At 41.9% G+C, this 26,263-nt stretch overlaps 1 protein-coding gene across 3 annotated transcripts in view; it reads right to left on the reverse strand.

Moving 5' to 3' along the window:
- Positions 1-26,263, reverse strand: part of kdm7ab (lysine (K)-specific demethylase 7Ab) — a 66,461-nt gene that overhangs the window by 15,567 nt on the left and 24,631 nt on the right. For all 3 annotated transcript variants that reach the window (XM_078417049.1, XM_078417047.1, XM_078417048.1), the window contains 12 exons: positions 24,997-25,135; positions 22,497-22,683; positions 21,747-21,909; positions 21,187-21,274; positions 18,284-18,390; positions 17,475-17,566; positions 14,580-14,669; positions 10,110-10,334; positions 9,899-10,026; positions 7,891-8,042; positions 4,928-5,025; positions 3,200-3,351 (listed from right to left, as the gene is read on the reverse strand). In XM_078417049.1, coding sequence (XP_078273175.1) covers positions 3,200-3,351; positions 4,928-5,025; positions 7,891-8,042; positions 9,899-10,026; positions 10,110-10,334; positions 14,580-14,669; positions 17,475-17,566; positions 18,284-18,390; positions 21,187-21,274; positions 21,747-21,909; positions 22,497-22,683; positions 24,997-25,135 — 1,621 coding nt within the window. The remainder of the gene's footprint in view (positions 1-3,199; positions 3,352-4,927; positions 5,026-7,890; positions 8,043-9,898; positions 10,027-10,109; positions 10,335-14,579; positions 14,670-17,474; positions 17,567-18,283; positions 18,391-21,186; positions 21,275-21,746; positions 21,910-22,496; positions 22,684-24,996; positions 25,136-26,263) is intronic.

Raw genomic sequence — 26,263 nt, forward strand, 5'->3', positions numbered from 1 at the left:
CAAATTTGCTCAAATTCTTTGAGATGTGCCAGGGAAAGGCAAGAGACATTGAGGAGAACCTAGCTTTACAAAATGATTGACAAAATGCCATATAACGGCATACATTAAAAGCCCAAGGTATTGGAGGAGGTGCATTAGCATGGATTGAAAACTAGACAATACATAGAAAATCAAGACCCAAAACATTAATTCAGTTTCTCTTTCCACAGATGCAATTTCAGTTTTATTTTAATTTTCAGCATTGAGGTTTAAATGTTTTAAATTTACTGTTGAAAAATTGCTGATAGCATTTTTAAAAGTTCATTATTATTTATTTTCTTGTTTTTATTAACAGCCTGGGATACCCTTTATCCATGCTGTAATTTATTCATGTTCAAAGATAGCAAACCCAATAATAATCCCACAGTACTAACTCATTGCACAATACAAAATATTCTGGGCTATTTATCAGTCGTATTCTCCGATAGAAAATGGACTTTGCATTATGGAATGCAGAGTAGAATTTACATAAGATATCAAAGTTGGTGAAAAGTAAAGGTAATATCAACTGACTATTTTGCTGATCTGTTTGGTGAAATGCAAAGGAGAATGGATGAAAACACCAGAATGGATGAAAACACCAGAATGGGAAAAAAATGTTGAAACTGAAATGCAAAAGAGAGTAGTTGCTGGAAAGCTGAAAAAGAATGCTGAAAATATTCAGATCAGATAGCGTAACAAAAGAGAAAAATTAAAGCAATGTTAAAGATTGCTGGGGAAAAAAAATAAAATGCCAGAGCAACTCTGTGGGTCAGACACCATTTCTGAAGAACATGGATAAGTGATGTTTCGGGCTTGGTATCTTCTTCAGACTGATTGTGGTGGGGCAGAATGTAGAAAGCTGGAAGAGAGGAATGGCAGGACAAAGCCTGGCAAGTGATAGGAGGACACAGGTGATGGAAGGTTTTCGATAGGCATATGGTTGGACAATGGCCAGACGCTGGTGGGGCCCTGTGTGGGGGGTCTGGGCAGGACAAGTCAATTTAATTCTCCATCCCACTTTCCATGTCATTTTCCATCTGGGACGCTGCAGCCCTCTGGATTCAATGTGAAATTTCAGATAGCCAACTTTTCCTATAGATGTCAGAACTGGCCAGTTCAAATACAAGGTCATCCTCCTGTAACAATAATGCAGTTTCTCCTTACAGGCATGCTACTCAAGCTGCTGTAGATTACCTGCAGTTTGATTTCGGATTTCCAACTGCTGTGAATTGTGTACCTCAGTTTCACTTACATGTTTTTCCTCTTTCTGCTGCTCTTATTGACTTTGCCCAAAGGTCATCAACCTTACACCTATTGAAAATGATTACTGCAGTTCTGGTTATCCCATTACAAGAAAGATGTGGAGGCTTTGGCGTGTGAGCAGAGGTTTACCAGAATGTTTCCTGGATTAGTGGGCTTCCACTGAAGGGGGAGGTTAGATGGACTTGAATTGTTTTCTCTGGAACAGAGGTTGAGGGAAAACTTGATAGAAGTATATAAAATTATGAGAGACATAGATAGGGTAGACAGTCAGAACTTTCTTCTCAGGGTGTCAATGTCCAAATACATGGTAGAGGGCATAGCTATAAACGGAGGGAGAAAGTTTAATGGAGATGTGCAGATCAAGTTTTGTTTTAAAAGAGAGCAGTAGGGGCCTGGAACGCATTGCCTGGGGTGGTGGTTGAGGCAAATATGATTGTGGTTTTTACATAGGCACATGGAAGCGCAGGGAATAGAGGGATAGAGATCATGTACAGGCAGATGAGAACATTTTTAGTTTAATTTGGCATCATGTTTGTTTCAAACATTGTGGGGCAAAGTCTTTTCCTGTGCTGTACTGTTCTATGTTCATTCATTTATTTAGATGCATCACTTTTCTATCAGTGACCAGGGCTTCTTTATCTCCCAGCAACTGCAACCTACTTTGGCTCTATATTCAAACCACTGTCATGCCCACTACATTTAAGTCAGAATCATTAACATATATTACTACAAGCAAGGGACAGAGTATTGAGACTCATGAACACTACTGGCAACAGCTTCCTTGTCACAAAAACTCCAAGCAACCACTGCCCTTTGATTGCTGCCACTAACCCACTTTTGCATCCCATTTACCACTAGCCTGCCATTTGGATTTTTTTTAAATAGCCTACCATGTGAACATTTGTCACAAACCTTGCTAAAATTAAGGTAGACGACATAAAATGTACTGACCTCAAAACATCCCAGGAACTTTCTTTAAAAAATTAATCAGGTTAGAAGACAGTACCTTCCCTTAAATTTGTGCCAACTTCTCACTAATTAACTATTGCATTCTAAAAGGTTAATAATTTCCTTCAAAGCTACTCCAATAATTTGCTCAGCACCAAAATTAAACTAACCGGTTGCAGTTCCTCAGTTTATTCCTTTTTTTAAAACTATGCCACCATGTTATTGGTCCCAGAACCTTTGGCCAAGCAGGACTGAAAATTGTAGTCAGAGCATCTGTAATTTCCACTCTTTCTTTTAATATCCTAGGATGTACATAACCTAGGTTGAGCAATTGCTCATTTTCAAACTTACTACAGCATTGGCGTCATTCCCTCTTTTGTCTGTGAAAGGAATCATGAAGTTTTGAATTACCATCCTTACCCATATCCTCTCCCTCTACAGAAACGTTACTTTTTTGATCTCTAACAGGCCTTCCTCTTTTATTCATGATTCTTTGCCTCTTCATGTACATAAATGTCTTTGGACCTTACTTGCCAGTATTTTCTGAAACTGAAATGACCCATGGCTCCCTGCATGCCTAGGAAGGTACTGCAAACACTGGTTTAAACCGAAGATAGACACAAAAAGCTGGAGTAACTCAGCAGGACAGGCAGCATCTCTGGAGAGAAGGAATGGGTGACGTTTCGGGTAGAGACCCTTCTTCTGACAGGTCAGTCTGAAGGGTCTCGACCCGAAACGTCACCCATTCCTTCTCTCCAGAGATGCTGCCTGTCCCGCTAAGTTACTCCAGCTTTTTGTGTCTATCTCCCTGTATGCCTACATGCTGCGCTTCAACTCTCAGTGCCATATCAGGGCTACATAGTGTTCATTTTGAACATCTTCATCAGACCTTACCCTGATCAAAGCTTATTTGTCCCATTTCTATCTCATGAATCCGAGCAATTGAAGTCCTTCATCTCTGACTTACCTCTCAACCATACTGTCCTTCTTGCAACGCTTCAGACTCGTCCTGGGCTTCTCAGGAACTTGGTGGGATTTATCAGTCATTAAATCATTTGTCAAATCATTCTTCCCACTATCACTTGACTGGTCAAAGCCTTCATCCCAAGAACTTAATTTCTGCAGAGAAATTTACATTAGTGTTGAGGACGATAAAGAATTGCATATCTTCAGGCTATGCTCAGTTGGCAACAAGAGCTTTGTTTAAGAGGAATTAGTTTAGTTTAGAGATACAGCGTGGAAACAGGCCCTACGTCTAACCGAGTCCACGCCAACCAACAATCATCCTGTACACTGGTTCTATCTTACACTCAAGGGACAATTTACGATAGCCAATTAACCCACAAACCTGCACATCTTTGGAACCTGGGAGGAAACCGGAGATCCGGAGAAAACCCACGCAGGTCATGGGGAGATAGACCCAAAATGCTGGAGTAACTCAGCAGAACAGGCAGAATCTCTAGATAAAAGGAATGGGTGACATTTCAGGTTGCTTCTACAGACTGATAGTCAGGTGAGAGGGAGAAACAGATAAGGAAGGGTAAGGTGTGAAAATGTGACATCAAAAGAGATGTGGATCAAGGAAAATGTTGAGTAGATCATTGTTGAAATAAGGGAGGTATAACAATGATCTATTCTTCATTTTCCTTGATCTTTGTCTCTTTTGATGTCTCTGCACACCTTACCCTTCCTTATCTGTGGGTAAATTGCTCCATTGTTGCATAGTTTTCCATTAACTTTCTGCACTTTTGCACTTACATCTGCAGTGGGAAATGGACAGATGACTGTCCATTCTCTGTTCAGAGACAGCTGGTAGAAAGGGAGTGGGGCAAGAGCTGGCATGTGGTAAGTGGATCCAGGTGATTCCAGTATTTTCAGTCTCTTGGGTTTCCAAGGGAGGAAGAGAGCCATAGGAAAGATAGGAAGTGCAGGGCTCAATTGCACGGACAGCAGACAGGAGTTTCTGTGGCCGCAAGTGAGAATGCTGGATGATACATTACTTCTCTGGTAGCAGGGCCAGGGGCGTTTCAGCACAGCTGCAAGGCATTCTAGAGAGGAGGGCTTGGTACACCCAAATGCAAAAGACGTTGGTAGAAAATGAGATAGGGTATTGTAACACGAGTTTAGCAAGGTAGGTAACAGATTAAAGAGCAGGACCTCTAAAATTGTAATATCTGGATTACTTCCAATAGCATGTGTTACTGAATACAAGAATAGGAGGATCAGTCAAATGGATGCATGGCTAAAGGGATGGTGTAGGAAGACAAGCATTACATTTTCAGATCATGGAAATGTTTGTTGGGTAGGCTGGACCTGTACGGGAATGGATTCAATATCCTTGCTGAAATGTTTGCCTGTGCAACTGGGGAAATTTTGATTTAATTTGGCTGGGGAAATGGGACAATCTGGCGCGGGGGGAGGACAAGGTTCAGTCAAATATAGAAAAAATACTAGGTCAGTTTAGCAGGTAGACGTGAGCATAATAAGGCACCTTATAGTAGGGGATTTCAACAACACAATATTAAAATTACCTCCCAGTTTTATCCCTGCACACTAAGGTGAGGCAAGAGAGCTTTTAATGTCAGCATATAGTAAGCCATGAAAGAGATGGAGAAATGCTAGATCTAATCCTATGAAATAAAGCTAGGCAAGTAGATGAAGTGTTCTAGAATTGGCAGAGGACTAAAGCAAGCACCTGTATGTTGTATTCCTCTTTCATATCATCAGAGTTATATTGCTCAGATGATTCAGACGTTCCATCCTGAATTTCGATTTTCACACTCTCAAAGAACTCTGAAAAATAAAGAAGATGCGGGGTGACTAGTAACATACAACTTGGGAGCAGGAGAAAGCCACTTGGTCCTCAAAACAGCTCAACCATTGAATAAGATCATAATAGAATAGGATGACTGTAATCTCAACTCCACATTCAAATCTACTCATAATCTTCAATGCCCTTGAACAAAAACAAACTGTTGGAGGAACACAGCATCTGTGGAAGGAAACAGATAGCATTTCAATTCGGGACCGGGCATCTTTAAACTTCAGGTACAGAGTCCCAAACTGAACAGCGCCTGTAGTCAGAATCGAACCTGGGTCTCTGGCACTGTAAGGTAGCAACTTTACCAGTGTGCCACCCTAAACATTAGCTGTCCTAAACATCCCACTGACCATTCCCCACAACAGATGCCTGATCCACGGTGATCCACCAGCAATTTGTTTCTTACTCCAGATTCGAGCATTGGCAGTCTCTGGTGTCAGATATAACCCCTTGTTAACCAAGAAAATATCTGCATTGCAAATATTCAGACTCTGCTCCTGATCAACCCGAGAATGAGTTCCAGTGACACTTGTTTCTGAGAGAACTTATGATGCCTCATGTCTTAAATGGACAATTCCTAGTCTTGATTCTTACATTAATAGAAACAGCCTGTCCACATCTACCAGATCAAGATCCCTCAGGATCTTGCGTTTCATTCAAATCCCGTCTAACTTCCTGTAGATATAAATTAAACCCTCCCAGGTACAAGACAAATTGTTAATTCCAGGTATTAATCTAGCCAAACCTTTTCTAAACTGCTTCCAACACATTTATATATTTCACTAGACCTCTCCTGCGGGCCCCACAACACTCCCCCAACTGACGACCCATGGGCCCGTTGTCGGCCGGGGAGCCTCCGGGGGCGGACGAGGAGGGAGAAGAAAGGGGAGAGGGAGCCACTCAACCCGGTCCCGGGCAGCCATCGCAGCTTCCAGAGCAACCCATGCGTTGGATGCAAACCTCTCCTACAGCGGCAGCTCGACTGAGTGGGAAGAAGCCCCAGCGGACAACCAGCACGCTTTAGGTGCACGCGCAGATCCAGCGGCCATCTTACCCAAGTATTAGATCAACAGGCCCCAACTGCGCAGGCACGGACCCGTTGGGTTCCCATTGTGACGTTGAACACAGAGGTATTACTGCGCAGGTGCGGCTGACGGGCAGGGCAAGTGGAAAAGGGATTAATTAAAGTTTAAAAAGTGATTTTTAAAGTTTAAAAATTGAATAACTTTTAAAATATAACATCCATTTGAACTGCAGGCCAATGGTAAGGTGGGCCAAATATTGTTGCACTATCATGTACCGTTTTGGCTGTATTCCGGGAACAAATACATCCACAAACATACAAGATGAAAGTATTAAAAAAATATATATATATTATATATATATATATTTTTTAATTTATTTATATATATTAAATAGAGACCAATGCATAGTTTTGCAGACACTGTCTCACTCATGCCCTGGACAGCTGAAAAAATAAATTTGATGAGTGACGTATTGATTCTCCCATGCAAGAACATCCTTAATTATTTGCTGCTCTTGCAATCTTTTGCCAATCTGCATTAGGACACCGAGATCCCACTGCATCTGAGCTCAGCAGTCTCTTATCGTTTAGACAACATGCTTCCTTTAGATCAGTCTGAAGGGTCTCAACCCGAAACGTCACCCATTCCTTCTATCCAGAGATGCTGCCTGTCCCGTGAGTTACTCCGGCATTTTGTATCTTCCTTCGATTTAAACCAGCATCTGCATTTCTTTCCTACACATGCTTCCTTTATTTATTTCTCATTCACTTAACCACATTATCCACACACACTCTTCTCATCTTACTCTACTGTCTGTCATTGTTTCATCAGCCAAGGTAATGAGCATAACTTCGGAAATCTCATTGAAAACACATAACTTGTAAAGAGTAGAGAACCTGCGCTCAATGAAGTCTAACATGAGTTGGTGCCATGTCAGCCCACACCTTAAACAACTAAATCATTGTTGTCACTGACATCAATTAAGATGGTCATTTCACATCAAATTATCCTTGATCTGGCTGATCAGTTGATCTAGTTTAATAGATAGACAATAGGTGCAGGAGGAGGCCATTCGGCCCTTCGAGCCAGCACCGCCATTCAATGTGATCATGGCTGATCAATAGATGTTTTCTATTGCGCAGCAATTGTCTATGTGGATTAGATAGCAAATACACCAGTTTCCATTGTTCTCATTACATGCTGAGGTAGATCAATCAACCAATCTATTACCAGAGGATCGACCAAAATACACAGCAGACATGAAGTTCAGTTCACAAGATTTTCTCCACTACATCAGTTACTTGCATTAAGAACCTGCAGCATTTGTTGCATACATTGCCAATAAGTTATCTAGTCCACATTGGGAGAATGTAAACAGCACTGCAAAAAATATAATAAAACCAAACCACTGCAAATTTTTCAGGAAATATGTCAAAGAAATAAATATATAAAAGCTTCCATCATCAGTTAAACGAAGAGTGAGTAAAGAGTAGGAACCCTTTAGAAGCAGAACATATGGGGGGGGAAATAAGGCCGATTAAACAGATATAATGCAAATTATTTCAATTCAAGTGATGAAATAAATGTACCACAAATTGTAGAATTAAAAGGTTTAATTAGTTTAAGCAATTTTGTTCGCATGGACAAGTTGGGGTGAAGGGCCCATTTCCATGCTACACAGCTCTGTGAACTAATACTAAACTGCAGGGATGTACCAACCATCTTTTCTCATTTGCAACTTTAAAACAACATACTTTATATTAAACGTGATAGATACACATTTAATGGAGAGGGCTGGATGTGCAGACTTACTGTTCAGTGGGGTTTGAGATGCTGGCTTCTGATCCTCCCACTGCAAGTTCTCTTCATGCAGCACACTGCTCTGCTCATCTGTTCGTTCCTCCTCTTCATCTTCGCTGCTGGCACTGCAATGTTCAGACTTCATCACTTTGTTCCTGCCATGACTGGAGGGTTATAAAAAAACTTGAATGAACTGCATCACACATTTCATGAATAACACATGATAAATGGAAATAGTCATAACACTGTGTGGAGAGATTGTTAGAGTTGAAGACTTCACCCCAAAACATTAACTGGTTCTCTTCCAAGCGCTGTTGCCTGACTTGCTTGGTATTTCAAGCATCTTCTGTTATTCTAGGTTGCAGACATCAGCCGTTATTTTTTTTTAAATTTCATGTTCTTGAGAGAACCATTATCTCAATTATGCGCAAACTCCTACAATCTATAAGATAAAACTGGTGAGGATTTTCAAAGGCTTAAACTGTTTCACCAACCGAGTACATTTTTCAAGGCATGGCAGATTTGGTTGATAAAGGAACGTTTGTAAAAATGGTATGTTTGGATTTTTGGTTTTAAACACAATGTGTATCTGAGAGGACAATAAATGGAGAACGGCAAAATAGAGGAAATGTAACAGCACATACCAAGTAGGGTGCCTCCCCCACCTTTGTTCAGTACATCGATGCCTTACAGCTTCCTGTACTTGCACAAAATCCAAAGCTTCACCTACTCTTGCCAATTTCTAACCTGTTCTCTCTCTTAGATGGTTCATCTCTGAGCTTCCCTTTCTTTTCCTGACCTCTTTTCCCCAGCACAGGAAACATGTTAGAAACAAGTATCCATTTTGTTTTTTGTTTTTTTAAATGGCAGTTTTTTTTTCACTCTGCTATAGTTAGAATAAAAACGTAACAGTTCTTATTCAGGTTCCTAGTTACCTGGTGTAAACCAATTCCACTCTTCCTGCAAGGATATGGTCCATTTTCCCAGATTCTCTATCCCAGATTCAATTCTTTCCATTATTTCAATATTTTCCATACAACATTTTTCATTTTCTTTCTAAAATGGCTTTAAAAAAACACCTCTCCCCACCCCTGAACATCCTTGCCAACGCTCTGAACCACATCCATTCCATTTCCTGCTCTTCCATTCTCATCCCCATATTTACACCTTCAGAAATAATAGGGTTCCCCTTGTTCTCACCTTCTATCAAACCAACATCCACCTTCGATGGATCATCAAATGTAATTTCTGCCATCTTCAACACAACACTACCAGACACCAACCCCTCAGCTTTCCAAAGGAACCATTGTCTCTAACTTACTGGTTCACTCTTCCACCTAATTCACTACACACTCCCCTTCCATTGGCACCTTTCCATGCAAGCATAAAAAAAGCTTAAAAATACCTGCCCTTTGATCCCTTCCTTTCCAGTCACCCAGGGACCCAAACACACATTGCTGCTGAGACAGCAATACACCTGTACATCACTCAAGTTAATGTATTAGTGTTAGTGCTTAGGATGCAATCTCCTGGAAAAACCAAATGCAGACAGACAGACCCGAGTTCAGTATGCAAGGGTGACTCAGAAGGGTGAACAGTACCATGTTACTTTAACTCTTCCTACTCCCACTGTCATTTACCCTTGGCTCAAAGCCCATCCTAAACTCAAGGAACACGAAAGGCATCATCCATCTGGCATGCTCCAACACTATTTCTCTTTGTCTCCACCTTATCGCAGACATCTCCCTTACAAAGAACAAGGTGCAGGACTCAAGAGGGAGAAGGAGAAGATGTCACTGTGACAGGTTTTGGATTATACATAGCATAACAATACACCAAAGAGACATTTTTATGCTTTGAAGGCCTACAGCTCTCAAGTAATCCTTTCTTTGACTCTTTTCTTAACAGAGAACAACCAATAATCAGTCAACCCACAAACAGTGGAGAATGCAGGACAAAAGCTCTGGACAATTTCCAATGCTGTCTGTAAAGTCCTCTAATTCAAAATTATGACACGTACCTAATGATTCTTCCTTTCGACAACACCAGCTGCAAGTTATTATCACTGCAACCTTTTTCAGCTGCAGTCGAAGATGGTGGTGAGGTCCCACTGAGTTTCACTCTCAATGTGGAGCTGGACATATTATCCTGTTAACAAATTTACAGAACCATGAGTAGAAGTAGTTTTGCCACTTCATCCCTAATCGAGCACACAGTTGCATGGCACCTACCTCACTCCACGGAGCCATTTCCATCTTCTTCAATACCTGCCGGGTGTGAAGCTCCAGTATATCCAGGTTTGAGTGCGGCTTGTTCGAAGAGTCTCTTAGTCTTCTGCATTTTCTCTTATTAGGATTAATACTGAAGGAGCAATTCTTGTCCTGAGAGATCCGTGTGACTGGCACTGCAGGCACAATTCCCTGAGATTTCGCAGGTTTATTCCCAATGTTCATCTCCTGCAAATACACAGGGGAAGTTTCGTGCGAATGACTGAGTGACTTCTGCTTTGTGCGTACATGGTTGACGACTTAACATTAATCAAAGTAGACAGTTTCTGAGCTTCACATCCATTTGCTAACCAGACACAGATGACCAGCCCAAACAAAACTTTTGCATGTAGCGATCAACAGAAGAAATAGTTCCAACTCTAATCCCTACAAAACTGTTAAAATGGGTACATGTTGCAGTTTCGGACCACAGGCCAAACAAAATGTTCCTAGAATGAAACAACCTCAACTGCAGTTAATAAAGGCCAGGTTTACAATCAAAATGGTGGCAATGGCAAGCTTGTAGGGACATACGGATTGGCCAGGGGGTCTCGAACCCTCGGATTGGCTAACGGGTCAGGAGGTGCGGGAGCGCGGGGAATTCGTCAGTCTGGCGCCAAACTCTCAAGATTAGGTAGTTAAGTAAGTGTGTGTCCTAAACTAAGTGCGTTGCAGTTTGTCACGGGTTTCACTGCAGAATAAACTCTATTGGCAACATCACCCGGTTTGGACTTGCTACATTGGTGACCTCGAACGTGAGATTTGAAGAGCACAGCAGCATGTCACAGGTGGGAGCGAACGTGGGCGAGATTCACCTACCGCCGTTCTGGGCCCATCAACCGCACCTGTGGTTCGTGCAAGCGGAATCCCAGTTCCATCTTAAGAGGGTGGAGGAAGACCAGGAGAAGTTCCACCACCTGGTGAGCTGTCTACAGCCGGAGGTGGCCGCGCGGGTGGGTCAGTACCTGATCAGCCCTCCCCAAAACGAGCAGTACGTGGGGCTCAAGAGGCTCCTACTGAGGATTTTCGGCTGGAGCCAGAACCAGCGGGCTCTGAAGCTCCTCCATTTACCAGAGCTGGGGCAGCGGCTACCATCGGAGTTGATGACCGAGATGCTGACATTGATGGGCGACCATCAGCCATGCATGGTTTTCGAAGCGGCTTTTCGGGAGAAACTGCCCAGGGACGTCAGGTTAGTGTTGGCGGGCGTCTCGTTTGAAGATCCGGTAGCGTTCGCCGAGAAAGCCGACGCGCTCGTCAGGGAGCAACACACTCGAGACGACTCAGTTAATCGGGTTTCGAGGCCCAGCGGCAGTCGGCTGAGCGGCCGAGAGAGCGGCGCATCGGCCGCTATTTCGCAGTCAGCCCGCCAAGAAGGGGCTGCAGCACCTGCTTATTGGCAGCGGGCTCGAGCAACAGGGCCGCATAGACGCGGCTGGTGTTTCTTCCATCAGCGGTGGGGCAGTGAGGCCCGAAGCTGCAGGGCCCCGTGTTCGTTTCCGGGAAATGCCTTGGCCGATCGAATGTAGAGGCAGTCTCGATTTGCCACAACTGCCGCCTCTACGCTACGGATCAAGGCACCGGGATCGTCTTTCTGGTGGATACGGGAGCGGTTGTGAGTATTGTGCCCCCCTACGACTGTGAAGTTCGAGCAGGGGGGAAGGGCCCGCCCCTCATTGCGGTGAACGGCAGCCCCATCCGCACTTACGGTAAAAGGGCCATGTCCCTGTCCTTCGAGTCCAGGACCTACCATTGGGATTTCATTGTTGCGGATGTGGGCCAGGCCATTTTGGGCGCGGATTTCCTATGGGCGTTTTCGTTGGTCGCAGACGTCCGCGGCAGGGGCCTGCAACCCTCGGCTAGCGTACGGCCCCGAGGTACGGGGCCTGCGGCTCCTCCAAGCGCCACCCCACCCAGCCCGGCGATCCAGGCCATCACCACGGCCCCCGGTCAGTTCGATGCGGTCCTAGCCGTTGTCGATCAAGCGCTCCCCGTCACCTACACCCTCCGCTCCAGTGGCCCCTCCATCGCTTCTAGCGGCGGCGCCCTCCCCGCCTCCTGTCACGCTGGCGGTATCGGCCTTCCCCTCTCCGTACGCGTTCCGGGCGGGAGATCCAGGCGCCCGTGAGGTATGGTTTTGAGGGTTCTGGGGGGGGGGGGGGGGGTCATGTAGGGACATACGGATTGGCCAGGGGGTCTCGAACCCTCGGATTGGCTAATGGGTCAGGAGGTGCGAGCGCGCGGGGAATTCGTCAGTCTGGCGCCAAACTCTCAAGATTAGGTAGTTAAGTAAGTGTGTGTCCTAAACTAAGTGCGTTGCGGTTTGTCACGGGTTTCACTGCAGAATAAACTCTATTGGCAACATCACCCGGTTTGGACTTGCTACAAGCTATCAGAATTTTTAGGACAATTTTTTATTTTGCACCATAAAACAGTCACTGTTATAAAAAACAATTACGATATAGATATTTTACAACATAAAAGGATACATAAATCTAACTTAATTAAGGATCCATGCATATTAACTATTTTAACAAAGGTTCTTTTATCTTAAAGATCCTTACATTCTGCAGCAATTTTCTCAAGGTCTGGTACCAATCTGGATTTTCATAGGCAATAATTATTATTATTCAAACTAACCAAGTTTCCTTCATAGCTAATTCTTCTGAACCACATATGACATCATGCACAAGCAGATTAAGTGTTTCAATGGTTAAATTTATACCTCTGAGGAAACGGGTAGTTTATATTCCTTCTTAGTGCTTGTTTTACAGAAATATTTTAAATTATAAAAACATATTTGAGCATTTAAAGCTGATTTTTAAAAATATTGTGAATTATTGGATTTCAAAAGGTTGAGAGTTTCAATGGATGGTTGAGGGAACATCATAAATAAATATTCTGAGTTTCATGGATGGGCTTGTTCCTGCCTACCCGTATAATACTGGTAAAGCCCCTACTAGCTGAGTTCTGCATACACTCAGCTAGTGTGTTCATCTTCCAAGAAAGTAAAAGCAATGGGAAGAATAAACAGTGAAAGCAAGGGGCATGGAACATAGAACGGTACAGAAACAGACCCGTTCGCCTACAATGTCCATGCCAAACATAATGCCAAGTTAAACTAATTTGCTCTGCCTGCCCAAGATCCATTCCTAGCCTATCGTATGTGCCTACACCACCACCCCTCACAGCATATTCCAGGCACTCACCTCTCTCTGTATAGGAGAAATAACTTGCCTAGCACATCTCCGTGACATTTTCCCCCAGAGAAAAAAAATGAAAGACTAAAGGGCATATATTCAATGTAAGAGGGGCAAAATACTGACCGTCTACTTATCTATGCCTCTCATAATTTTATATACACCTAATGAGTTTCTCCTCAGCCTTTGACGTTCCAGAAAAAACAATCCAAGTCTGTCCAGCCTCTCCCTATAGCTAATACATCCTGGCTAATACGCCAGGCATCATTCTGCTAAACCACCTCTGCATCCTTTCCAGAGTCTCCATTTCTGTAATGGGGTGACCAGAACTGCAAACATTATTCCAAATGCCGTTCAACCAAAGTCCTATAAAGCTACATCACGACCTCCTGACTTTGTACTCAGACCAACCAATAAAGGCAAGCATACCACATGCCTTTTTTTTTTTAAACCACTATCTACTTGTGTTGAGACTTTCAGAGAGCTATGGACTTTGACCCCATCAATGTTGTTAAGCATTTTGCCATTGAAAGCTATAGGCAACGATGCAGTTGCCTCACATTCAACCTTGCAAAGTGTTGTGCCCGACACTTGCTTGAATTAAAGTCCATCTACCATTTCTCCACCCATTTCTGTAGTTGATATATATCCTGCTGTATACTTTGACAACCACCTTCATTGTCCACAACTTTGGGCAGAATATGAACAACTTGGGCACCACGGTGGCGCAGTGTTAGAGTTGCTGCCTTTACAGCGCCAGAGACCCGGGTTTGATCCTAACACGGGTGCCGTTTGTATGTTCTTCCTGTGACCTGCGTGGCTTTTCTCCGAGATCTTTGGTTTCCTCCCACATTCCAAAGACATAGTTTGTAGGTTAATAGGCTTGGAAAAAAATGTAAATTGTTCCTAGTGTGTCGGATAGTGTTTATGTGCGGGGATCGCTGGTTGGTGTGCCGAAGTGTCTGTTTCCGTGCTGTATCTCTAACCTAAACTTAATTAACAAATTTATTGCCACCTTTAACCAAGTGGCAGAAAATTGAGTAGATTGGATGATTTATGGGACAGTCTTTGCACCTCAATGGATATGCCTAAACAAAGACAAACATTTTAAAATAGTATAAACAGCCAATTTTTCCTAAAATTCTCTGTTTTCTGCGTTTCAGTCCTATCCATTCATTCAATGCTGATTACAATCAGTGCTCGGAGAAATCCAAGAAATAACTGTTCATTTTACCTCCACAAAGCGAATTTCCTTGCTGAGCTCCTTAATAAGATGCCCTGGTCTAATTTGATCTGGAAGTTCAGATGTGCGACTAATTAACCCCTGGAACCAAAACAGGAATGAAGAACAAAATTAGTAAAATAATCTGACAGAAGGACAGAAAGCATAACTATAGCTAGAATATCAGGTACACAAACACAAGAAACTGACACTGTGACCCTTTGAGTAGCTCTGCTCAGATTATGCCTTATCCATCATGCTCCCCGATTCCAGTGTTTGATTCCGTCCCCCGATTTTAAAAAAATTACAGTCTTGGTGTTCAAGGCAATCAGCAACCAAGCATCTAGAGCTCTTCATGGTAGATCCCAAAGATTTAAAAGTTTCCGTGTAAAGTTTTTCTGTTGAATTCTCAAATGTTAATCCCCTACCCTGAGATTATGCCCCTGGTTCTGGTCAACCCAACTGTAACAGCCTCATGGTATCTACTCTGCCAATTTCCAGGAAATTTGCAGGCCTTTGATTATCCAATATACATCTAAACACGAATGAGCATACGCCAGGTTTTTCAGTCTTTCCTTCAGACCTCATCACTGCCTCAGTCAGCTGAATAAAACATTCAATTCCAAGACTAAGCCAAAGCAACTGCCATTGACATCAAGGTAGCTTTTGATCAAGTTTAACACCAAGTAATGTTGGTCAGTCATTTCAGCTCAAGAACATTACTGCAGGAATTTGTCTGGGCAAAGCCCCCCCATTTGCTGAAGGGCCAATGATTGGAAATGTTGACAAAATTGCTCTCTCCACACATGTCGCTGTGAGCTTATTTTCTGTATGTCATGAACCAGTGCACAATATCTTAAATATAACATTCACTGTTTTCTGAATGTTTGTAAAGCACTTTTAAATTATTTACATCTTCCATCTTCATGCCCACTCGCTTCCTGACAATATTGTAAATTCTTTCAATTGCCATTAGTTTATTTTCCCAGCTAGTTTCGTAAACAGCAACAAACTTGGATTAATATTTGGATGAATGTTTGAAAGATCGATGATTTGAGGGTTTAAGAGAAACTGGCACAGGGGGATTTGAGGCTAGCATAGATGAGCATGATCATGTTACATGGCAGAACAGGTTTGAGGGGGCTGGTGGCCTACTCCTGCTCCTTGTGCAAGAAAGAACTGTGGATGCTGGCTTACACTGAAGATAGACACAAAATGCTGGAGTAACGCAGGACAGGCAGCATCTCTAGAGAGAAGGAATGGGTGACGTTTCAGGTCGAGACCCTTCTTCAGACCAAGGGATTTTCTTGGGTTCATTTCTGGAACAAAGTAAGCAGCCGAGCAGGTACTGGTGTTCGAGCAACTAAAGTTTGCTGCATCCAACTCACTTAGCCAATCTGCCATCCAAAAGATGACATCAAATACAGGTGATCCCTCAATACTTTCTCTTGCTGTTCCTGAATCATTACCTCTGCACATTACTAGGGATTCAAAGTTTGTCCTTATCATTTCTCCTGCACATTCCCAATACAGTTTCCACAATCTGAGCCACTCCTCACTCTGCATCTCTTTATCAGTCTCAAATTTCAGATTGCTCATTTGACTGGCTCCAGAAACTCTACTCCCCCTACCATCAGCTTCTCTGGTCACCGTCTCATGCAGTCCGAGATTAATCACAAACTCCAATCCACAACTACAGGGATCCATTTCTGTCACTGCTTCAATTAACTTGCTGCTGAAACCTTAATATCTCAAAGACCTCCAAAACTCAACCAAAGCAATGCTTCTGAACAACCTCCCATCTTCTCCATTCTAGTAACCCAAACACATGAAATTTGCTGCAAGTACATTAACTCATATCAAAGGACCACATCACCCACAGTGCTCACTAAACAATGAAGACCAGCTCCTCCAGTTCAAAATTCATCATCCTATCAAATCCCTCAATGACCATGTCCTTCTTCACCTCTATAGCCACTTAATAAGAGCAATCCTGTGAATCCCATTTCTCACCCAAGTCCATGCAACTGATTCTCACAGACATCTGTTAACTCACCCTAATTCTCCAACCACCCATTTGCACTAGGGGCAATTTACAGAAGCCAACTGAACTAACAGAATATCTCTGGGATGTGGGAGAAAACAGGAGCAACCGGAACCCTCTGGGATAACTGATAATCTGTATCAACATCCTTGCATCCCAAATTGGACCCTCAATTATTCATGCCGACTATAAATCCAGCAACCTGGACATAAACTTCCTATTAACCTTCGACTCTGGAATGTTTTACAAGAGTAATTTTCATAATATTTGAGAAAAGCAAAATGCAGACAAGAACTAATTGACCTGAAACTCTTTCTCTTTCCACGGCTCTGCCTGACCTGCCGAATGCTTCCAGCAATATCAACGTGTTTTCACACACCATTCTTGACCAGTCCGGTACCGATTTCAAAGCTTTGGACTTGCCATCACGAGGAGAGGTTTTCTCCATCTACTCTATTAATTTGGAATATCATAAACTCTTCAAATATAATTACACTGAATTTGCTGTTCAAGTTCTGCGGATTACAAGCCAAGTGTTCATGTTGTCTTCGTATAGCTTTTCTCGCAGACTACCAATCATCTTAAATTACACTTGAAAACACAATCCAGCCTGATTTTCCAGTGCAGCATCAGGGAAATGCTGGAGGTTAGTTGGAGGTATCTTTTTCAAATGCAGTGTTAAACCCAATAATGTTTAATTAAACTGAGCACTTGAATGACACGGGCAGAATCATTGCAGATCCTTCAAATATCCGATCAAACTCAAATTTACATGATTTGCACCACAGGAACAGGCTAACTATATTATATGCCCACACCCCTGAAGAAGCAAACTACAGCAAAATGTGTTTAGAAGCCATTACCTCCCTCTGAATCCAGCATTTGAGTGATGGGATGAGCAACTTGACTCCTTGCACCAGGTATTCTTGAGGCTGACAGTCATCTTCCCTCATTTCTAAACAGAAGCAAAATTGAAATGCACTAAGTCCATTAAAGTCAATCGTGGCTAAGTAATGGATGACAAGCCCCCCTTAATTGCAACGTTTTTGTTATTTTAAGCCTTTATTTGATTGTTTAATCTACCTTGTTTTAACACAGGATAACTAGATTCTTCAGATGCTGCCCCACCCACCATTGAGTGCACAATCCCTGTGAATCTCTCTTGTAACCTTCCATGCAAAATTCCTATTTCTGCAAAATAAGATCCCTAGAACTATAAGCTAATCAATTAATTTGTTTGTTTTCGATTTCCTTATTGCTATTGAATCTATGATCTACTAAAATAAATCTAAAATCCGACAAATCCCTTGGAACTCAGTTAGTAAGCTCGTTGAAAATGTTACGATTTAGTGTATTGATGTTCCATATGAATGCCCATGACGATCAGCGCTCACCCACCTCATTGGATCCCTCCAATCTATTTATCACACTTGTATTGAATGAGTAGGAATTCCATCCAAAAGTGGAAAGAATTTTGGTTCTCAAACACTCCATATTTAAAAGTTGAAAAGCCCATCTAAATTCAACCAATTTTGATGGAAATGATATAATTACAGTGGCCCAGCAGCAGAATGAGTTTAATAATTAGAATAGACTAGCAATGCACTATAATTTGCTGGGTCATTGAATGAAACAGCGCATCTTACTGCTCAAGTCCCTTTGCTTCCCTTACCTTTTAGAGTTTCCCGAAGGCCATTTGCCACATACCAACACATTGCTTCAAAATACGGAAACTTGAAAAGTTCAGGAGTCTTTAATCGCTTCTCCATCTCATATATCCTGGAAGCAAGAGATAAATATTATTCTATATTACAGATCTCTTCTTCCAATGAACTGGTGAAATGCAAGAAGTAGCCTATAAAATCACCTTGTCCAATAACTTTAGCTTTGTTAGAATGTACCCCAGGACCAGATTGTTGCTTTAAATATTTAGTGCAGGGAGTACTGAAAACTCAGAGATCGATTAGGTCAATGCAAGGATCTCAAAAGCAGCTGCTTTTCTGTGGAGTTCCAAAACATTTAAATCGCCTGGGGCAATGTAGACCTAGCTATAATGCTACCAGAATCTGGAGGAAGAGTTTTAAACAGGAGGACCTGTCTGTGAGTGGGCAAGGTAAGCAATGTGGTGGTGGGAATAGAGAGTTGTGGCAAGAATAGACAAAAGTTGCAAGCTCAAAAATCAAAAAGCTGCAGAGGCTGAAAATCTGAAGTAGTAGCAAATGCTGAGACTGAGTGAATGTAGCTGCAGATAAAACATTTAAAACTAAGTGACAGTTCAACAAAACAGCATGTTTTACTGAATGCGTGGGAGTGGAATTATTGATAAAAGATTAGATTTATCTGATCAGTCTAAAAAGGTAAAGCATGCTTTTCACATAACTAACCCTGTTTTAGACCAAATCTTGGCATACATTGATAGAAGAACACAATTTAAAAAAGGAACTCAAGGGTTTTGGGGTGAAGAATATTTAAAATATCCATTGTGGCCATTGGCACCTCACAGTTGCTCCACTATTCAATAAGATCATGGCCAGCAGCTCAGTAGCATAATCCTGCCTGGTCCCCATTCTTCTTAATTTCCTCAATATCAAGCAATCTATCACTCTTTCATGAACAAGGAATAAACCTTATTCTCCAATTTCAATTTAGAGAAGGCTTGATGCTGACAGTAACCTAATCTCTTCTGAACCTAATCAATCAGTCTGAAGAAGGGTCCCAACCAGAAACCAACTATCCATGTTCTCCAGGGATGCTGTCTGACCTACAATGTTACTCCAGCATTTTGTTTTTGTTAAGCTGATTTGTCCTGTTGATCTCACTGGAAAGAAATGAGTGTTGGCTGGAATACAAAGTACTCACTCTGGCATGTCTGCTTTTTATCCACTGCATGGATAGGAAACACAATTTATGTAAACTGTCACCTTAATAACAGCATGTTTTAATTTTGTTGGAAAATAAAACTGCTTTTTACAACATTGGTACCATGAAAGATTTTTAAATCAAAGATCATAAACTTACAATCAGCTCCACCAGGATGTTGACACTACAGCAGATATTATTTAACACTTGGTCACAAAATGCCCAAGATGGATTTTGGAAAGTACAAGTTCTCAGGGAGAATTTCAAGAGGGAGCAAGGAAACAATATATTAACCAAGCAAAGAGGACGACGAAATGCAGTTCTGAGCTGCATGGAAAAGTTAGGACAGCAATATGCAGGAATAAGTACTGGCACGAAAATGGATTGAGAGATTACAGTTAGTGGAATTTTGCGTCAAGCTGGCAAGAAGCGGGAAAGGCGATAGGAAAGGTACTTAGCATAGAATCTTCCATCAGCAAATGTATGCAAGTTTTAATTTTAAGAAAGATAAAACATGAAAAATTTATGGGTGAAATTCATAGTGACTACTGGAATAGCTGCATGCACTGGTGTCTGAATATTTTACTTTGAATGGTTATGCTCCAGCATTCTAAATATGTCTTGAAAAAGTATCTTTGTGATTTATTTTTCATACGAGGGCTGCAGAAGAAGAACCTTCTTCACCTTTAAAAGTTACTCACATATGTACTTGAAGCACCAGAACACGCCAAACTGATCTCAGGTGCTGTTTATGGAGTTTGCACATTCTCCTTGTGACTACACAGGTTTCCTCTAGGTTTAGTTTAGTTCAGAGATACAGCGCCGAAACACCGCCTTCGTCCCACCGAGTCCGTACCGACCAGTGATCCTCACACACCAACACTATTCTACACACACTAGGGACAATTTACAATTTTACCAAGCTAATTAACCTACAAACTTGCACGTCTTTGGAAAGTAGGAAAAAACCCCAGATATCCTGGAGAAAACCCACACAGGTCACAGGGAGAACGTACAAACTCCATACAGACAAGCACCAGGATCAAACTCTAAGGGAGCAACTCTACCGCTGCGCCACTGTGCCACCTAGGTTCTCCAGTTTCCCCTCTCATCTCAAAGACGTGCAGGCTGGTGGTTTAATTGACCACAGTAAATTGTCACTGTAGGTGAATGGTAGAATCTTGGAATGGGGGGCTGGAATTGATAGAAATGTGGGGGCAAAATGCGAATAATGTAGGATGCAGTGCAGTGTAGGTAGATGGTTGATGGTAGACACGATTCGATGGACTAAAGGGTCTACTTCCGTGCTGTATCTCTGACTCTAAAAGCTAGAGAATGGCGCGTGTTAGAATATTTGGGACCACATTAGCCCTTATAAATGCAGTCTATTTCAGTTTCACTCTGGCTATTCGCTATCAGAGCACCAGAAAAATAATTTCACCATCTGATAATCTGTCAATGACTGCTGCCTGTAATCGCACGCTCAATGTATTCCCTCACTGCACAAAGTTCACACTCCATTTGTCTACACCAAACCATAAGCATGCCATTCCCACCCAGGAACCCAACTAAATCCAAATAATGCCTTATGCTTGAAACAGGAATTACACAACCATCTTTGATAAGTCTGCTGATATACAGGCAGCTTACCTAATATGGCATTGGTTGTAGGAGAGAGAAAGCTCGAGAATGGAAGCATACAGAGTGGCTACTCACCTGAGTTGTGCTCCAATGTTGAGGTTATGCAGAAAGTTTCCACCAAATGCCATACAATCCTTGGAGGTTAGGACAGCGTGGATCCAGCCTTGAAAACAAGAATAAAGGCTTGGGTAGAGCCAAGAGAGCAAACCAAAGCCCAGCACAGCCACAGGACAAAGCCTGACCAGTCCTATAGCATGAAACCTTAATTCAATTTCTCTGCTTCCAGTATTTCATCATTTGCAAAATATCTTTTGATTTACATTTTACTTCTAATGAACAGTAGAGTCAAAATTTTCAGTGGCAATTTAGAAAAAAGATGCATTCAGGTGACAGCAGTACAGACATTCTTCAACAAATCTGAATCTGATGCGATATCACTTGTAATTTTAAATTGGAGTATGATAATATCTTGGGTCAAGTTCGATCATAAGTTAGCCACGATCTGGATGACAGGACACTCAATGGCAGTAAAGGCCTGCTTTTTTGTGTGCAATTAGGCAAATGGTGCATTGCCAACCATGATGAAGTGTGGGGCAGAATAGAAAGCCCCTGTTGCCATCTCCTTTTCACCATACCTGTGGGAATGAGAAGTGTCTGTCCCTGTTGCAGTACACACTTGTAGCATCGATCCACTTGGTCTCCAAAGAATGTTTCGCTCTGGTTCACAGAACTGCTCCAACTTTCATAAAGTGCAAGATTGGCATTGGTAGGCTTTATCAAGTAAAATATTTTATCACCCTGCAAGGAAGAAAATGTTTAGTTTTTTGGGCTTTACAATAAATCCTCAAAGAATGTTATTCAATTTGCAGCCATACAGTTGTAGCTTTCACCACAGCACAGGTCTCAACATACAAGTGGTGACACTTCAACTTGCTACCATATTCTACATCTGGAATATCCTTCTGGTGAACTGTAATATGTGGGAAAATCTAACCATTTATTTTGTTCTTAATTTTCAAAGTCTTCACAAATCTACTTGTGCTGCTAAGTGTGTAAATATTTGGCAGAGGAAGGCAATCTCTATGCCAAGAAGGCTTAAGGAATCAAAGATCAGGACTCTATTAGGATTTGTACTACGAATCAGAAGTGAGAGTCATTTTGCTCCAGAGAAACACGATTAAATAATAAGCCGATAACTGTGGTCAAGATTGCACAAATAGGACCAACTAATAGGGTACATTATTCCAAGCCTCTACTCTTAGAGATGTCACCATTTTTGAGTTAAGCAAATATTTTGAGAGGAGCTTGAGGGAGGGATGCAGAGCTGGAACAATATACTTTTGTTTGCCTTCATGAACAGTTCAAGCTCACACCAGGTCTCTTACCCACAGTACATGGTACCAAACAGAGGTGCCTCCAAAGTCAATGTGGAAGTCAGTGTAACTGTCCTCCATTCCCATCAGACAATATTTCTGAACACAGGGCTTGGGAAAGATGGAATCTTCAGGCCAGTAATTCTCCACCCATGAAATCTTCTGTACAATGTCAGGAACCTTCACCAAGTCTGACATCCTGTGTATAAATCAAGAGAATAAATAAGCAGGTTGCAATGAGGTATAAATAACAAGTAACTTACCGTTGCATTTGACATTAACATCAGCTCAATTTTGAATAATGCCTTATCCTGTTAGACTGCAATTCAACAGAAATAGTCCATTTTACATTCATAGTCAACAAAACAAAAACAGAATTCTTCACAGACACCCCCCTGGGTTGAGGATGTCCACTGCACGTCTGTGAGTTCGGACATGGCCAATGATCCTTTGTGGGATGTAGTCTCTGCCACAGTGGACGTAGTCAGGACTGGGTGGGTGGATTGCTCAGACAGTTGGGTATTCTGTCTGCTGAATGTGCTTGGTCTCCATACATACTTAGAGAAAGGAATACTACAGGATCATTTAGCTCATGAAACCAGCAAGCGACAGTCAACTACACAAGCAACCAGCAAGGTCGAAAAAGAATTTCCTCAAATCTTGTAATCTCTTACTCAAGTTCTAAAAGAAAGACAGCTGGTAGTTAGTGACAATTTCAATATGTGACAAAGTTGAAAAGAATATGAACTTCCAGATAGATGTGACAGGCAGGAAAGGAATATAGAAAACAATACATATCCAGACATTTTGTCATAACCAACAATGTATCAGAGAGACAAACACAAAGTCTCTGGGCAATACCCGTGATCCCACATTAGTATCTTTGAGACTTCTAGATCTGTCTGAGGGACTGCAACAATGTCAACATCATTCGTGCCATAACAGATCCGCTGACGGCCGAGATGACAACTGCCCAACCTCATCATCCTGGCCCGCAAAACACACACCATGGGAAATTCAATGCCAAAACCACTCTTCTTGGACAGTGTTTCCACAGCCAACTTGATGTCTCCCAATCACCATAAGTGCAGTGACCCCATCACGCCTAGCCAGCACAAGTTCACCGTGATCTACATTTACTCCACCAGGTAAATCAGACTTGTTTGACATGACCAGGAGAATCGTGAATGAAAAAAATCACAAATGCAAGGGGGGCCCGAGTAGAAATACCATTGAAACACAGGCAAATTCACCCCAACTCACGGTTCAACAAAAACATCTGAAGAACAGATGGTAGATAGATAACATGCGAGTAATTCAGTAACTAGTGATTAACTGGGGGATACATGGATTCTTCAGTGCTGACAAACTATTAAGAATCCATCTTCTAAGTGCCAAGATTGGAAGAGTACTCATGAATACATCAGTCTGCATCATCTTCCATTTCCTCATCCATAATTGCCTTTGACTTAAATGTCCTTGGCAGTATTTTGGCCTTTGGTGTGGATAGAATTCCTATTGTAATAATAAAAAACGTGGAGAAATACTTCCGGCATGACATCACCAGGAAAGTATCAATATGCTGGGGATCTTAGAGAAGCAGTTCTCAAATCTCATTGTGCTTTCAAGCTCCTGTATCTTCTCACAGAAGGTTGAACAGGGAATGGCCAAGGTGGCAGCATCCTTGACACTATCAGTCTTCTTGATGCAATGCACCATGAAGATGGACTAGCTGGATGGAAACGATTAGCCTGTAATGGACTAGGCTATGTTATCTATTCCCTGGAGGTTCAGTTAGTCATGGGCAGAGCAGTTTCCACATCAGGCTGAGAAGAATCATGTCAGAATTGGAAGTTCCACACAATCCTCATGGACATGCAAAATCTTCTACGGTGTCCAAGAAAATACATTGATGTGCTTTCTTGATCACTGCATCAGGTTAGCTTACTGGTAATATTGATGCCAGGGAAAGTGAAGCAGTTGGCAATTTCTGTAACAGGTCCGGTGATGGGGACAGTTTGTCTCCTCCCTCTTTCCGACAATATAAAGCTAACCACTTAATTGGCACTACAACCACAATCTTAAGCATTCATTCTGTCAACAGCAGCACACCATGTCAACATTAAGTATTGTCCAAGGAAAAAAAAAAATCACTGCAATGAATTTGCCTGGACAACTCTCAAACATCCCCTCTACAGGCAAGGTCAAGCATAATAACAGCTACATTTCTCAAACTGTTCATCAACCCCTCTCCGATTGGTGGGAATTTGCTGTTTGATTTACACTAACAAGCAATTGGTCGACAATTAACAGGCATTTAAATTCTACTGAATTACTTTCAGACCCCATGGAAATGAAAAATAAATGCAGCTTCTTTCTCCTGCCCCCCCACCCCCAACACCACCCCGAGTATCTGTTGGCACGTTTAACAGCCACATGATCACAAACCATTAAAGACATTGCACATTACATCTAACAACACATTTAACAATATTCAGCCCAAGCAACTTACTTTGTATCAGAAAATTCCAAGCTAATAACATTTAATACTTTGGTTCGTTGGGCATTGTAATATTCTACAAATTCCCGCAGTTTCATCTTAGAATCGGCTTGCCGAGCCACATCAATCACATCAATCACCTTCTCACCACCTTGGAAGATTAAAAATTAATAGTCAAATAAACTTGCAAGTCATGGTATGCAAACAAACAAGAATAATTAATATGGCTTGAAACTTAAAATTACCAAACCCATTTGGATTCCACATTGAACAGAGAAACATTAAAAAAGATTGCATAGGAGTTGAAGTAAAACGCACATAAACAGTGCGGAAGTTAGGGAAGTGAATAAACTAGACGTTATGGGGAATAGGTGATATTATGCAAGGTGCAGACATTGCAGGCAAAGCCAGTATTTATTGCCCATTATTAATTGCCCCTGAGAAGACGGAGGTGAGTCGCATTTTGAACTACTGCAGTATTTCTGATGAAGGCACTACCACCGTGCTATTGGGAAGGGAGTTCCAGAATTTAGACCAATCAAGATAAAAAGCAGACACACATTTCATCCTATTCAGTGAGGCATGTATCTTGAAACCCACATTGGTCATGTTCCCATACACCTAGTGCTTGTCTTTTGCAATGGGTAGATTTGCAAAATGCTATTGAAGTAGCCCAAGTGATTAAATAATAACTGTACACGTAAAACACATTATTTAAGAACACTGTGGCTTAGGAAGGCGACAACAATAAAATATATAAAATTCTATTCCTAACAGGATGTGTGCAATTTTGATGTTTCCCTCGGCAGTGATAACTGGAAACAGGAGTCAAAGTCTCAAATTAAGGCAGCATCTATTCAAGGCAGATAAGAAGAATGTTCTTCATGAAGGAATAATGACTCTTTGGAATTCTCTACCGAAGTGGTCTGGGGAGGCTGTCACTTAGTACAATCAAGACAGAGATGGATATAGTTTTAGATATAGAGGCAACCAAGGATATGGGGTTGGTGGCCATGAGGTAAAACATTAAGCATGATGTTACTGAATGGAGGAGGTGGTGTCAGAGGCCAAATGCTTCTATTTGTTATGTTCTTCTGCAGAGAAAGACATACTAGAATTGGACCAGAAATTAATAGTTTTAGTTATGTGGAGAGACGAGAAGGGTTGAAAAGATTACACGCTAAGTATTCAATACATGTAGATAAGACAGAGGGAAAATTTGAAACACTGTGTCAGAAAAGTGATTAACAGAGGAGACAGGTTTAAGGTGATTGGAAGA

The sequence above is a fragment of the Rhinoraja longicauda genome, chromosome 20, assembly GCF_053455715.1.
Source record: "Rhinoraja longicauda isolate Sanriku21f chromosome 20, sRhiLon1.1, whole genome shotgun sequence".
Taxonomy (NCBI): Eukaryota; Metazoa; Chordata; class Chondrichthyes; order Rajiformes; family Arhynchobatidae; genus Rhinoraja; species Rhinoraja longicauda.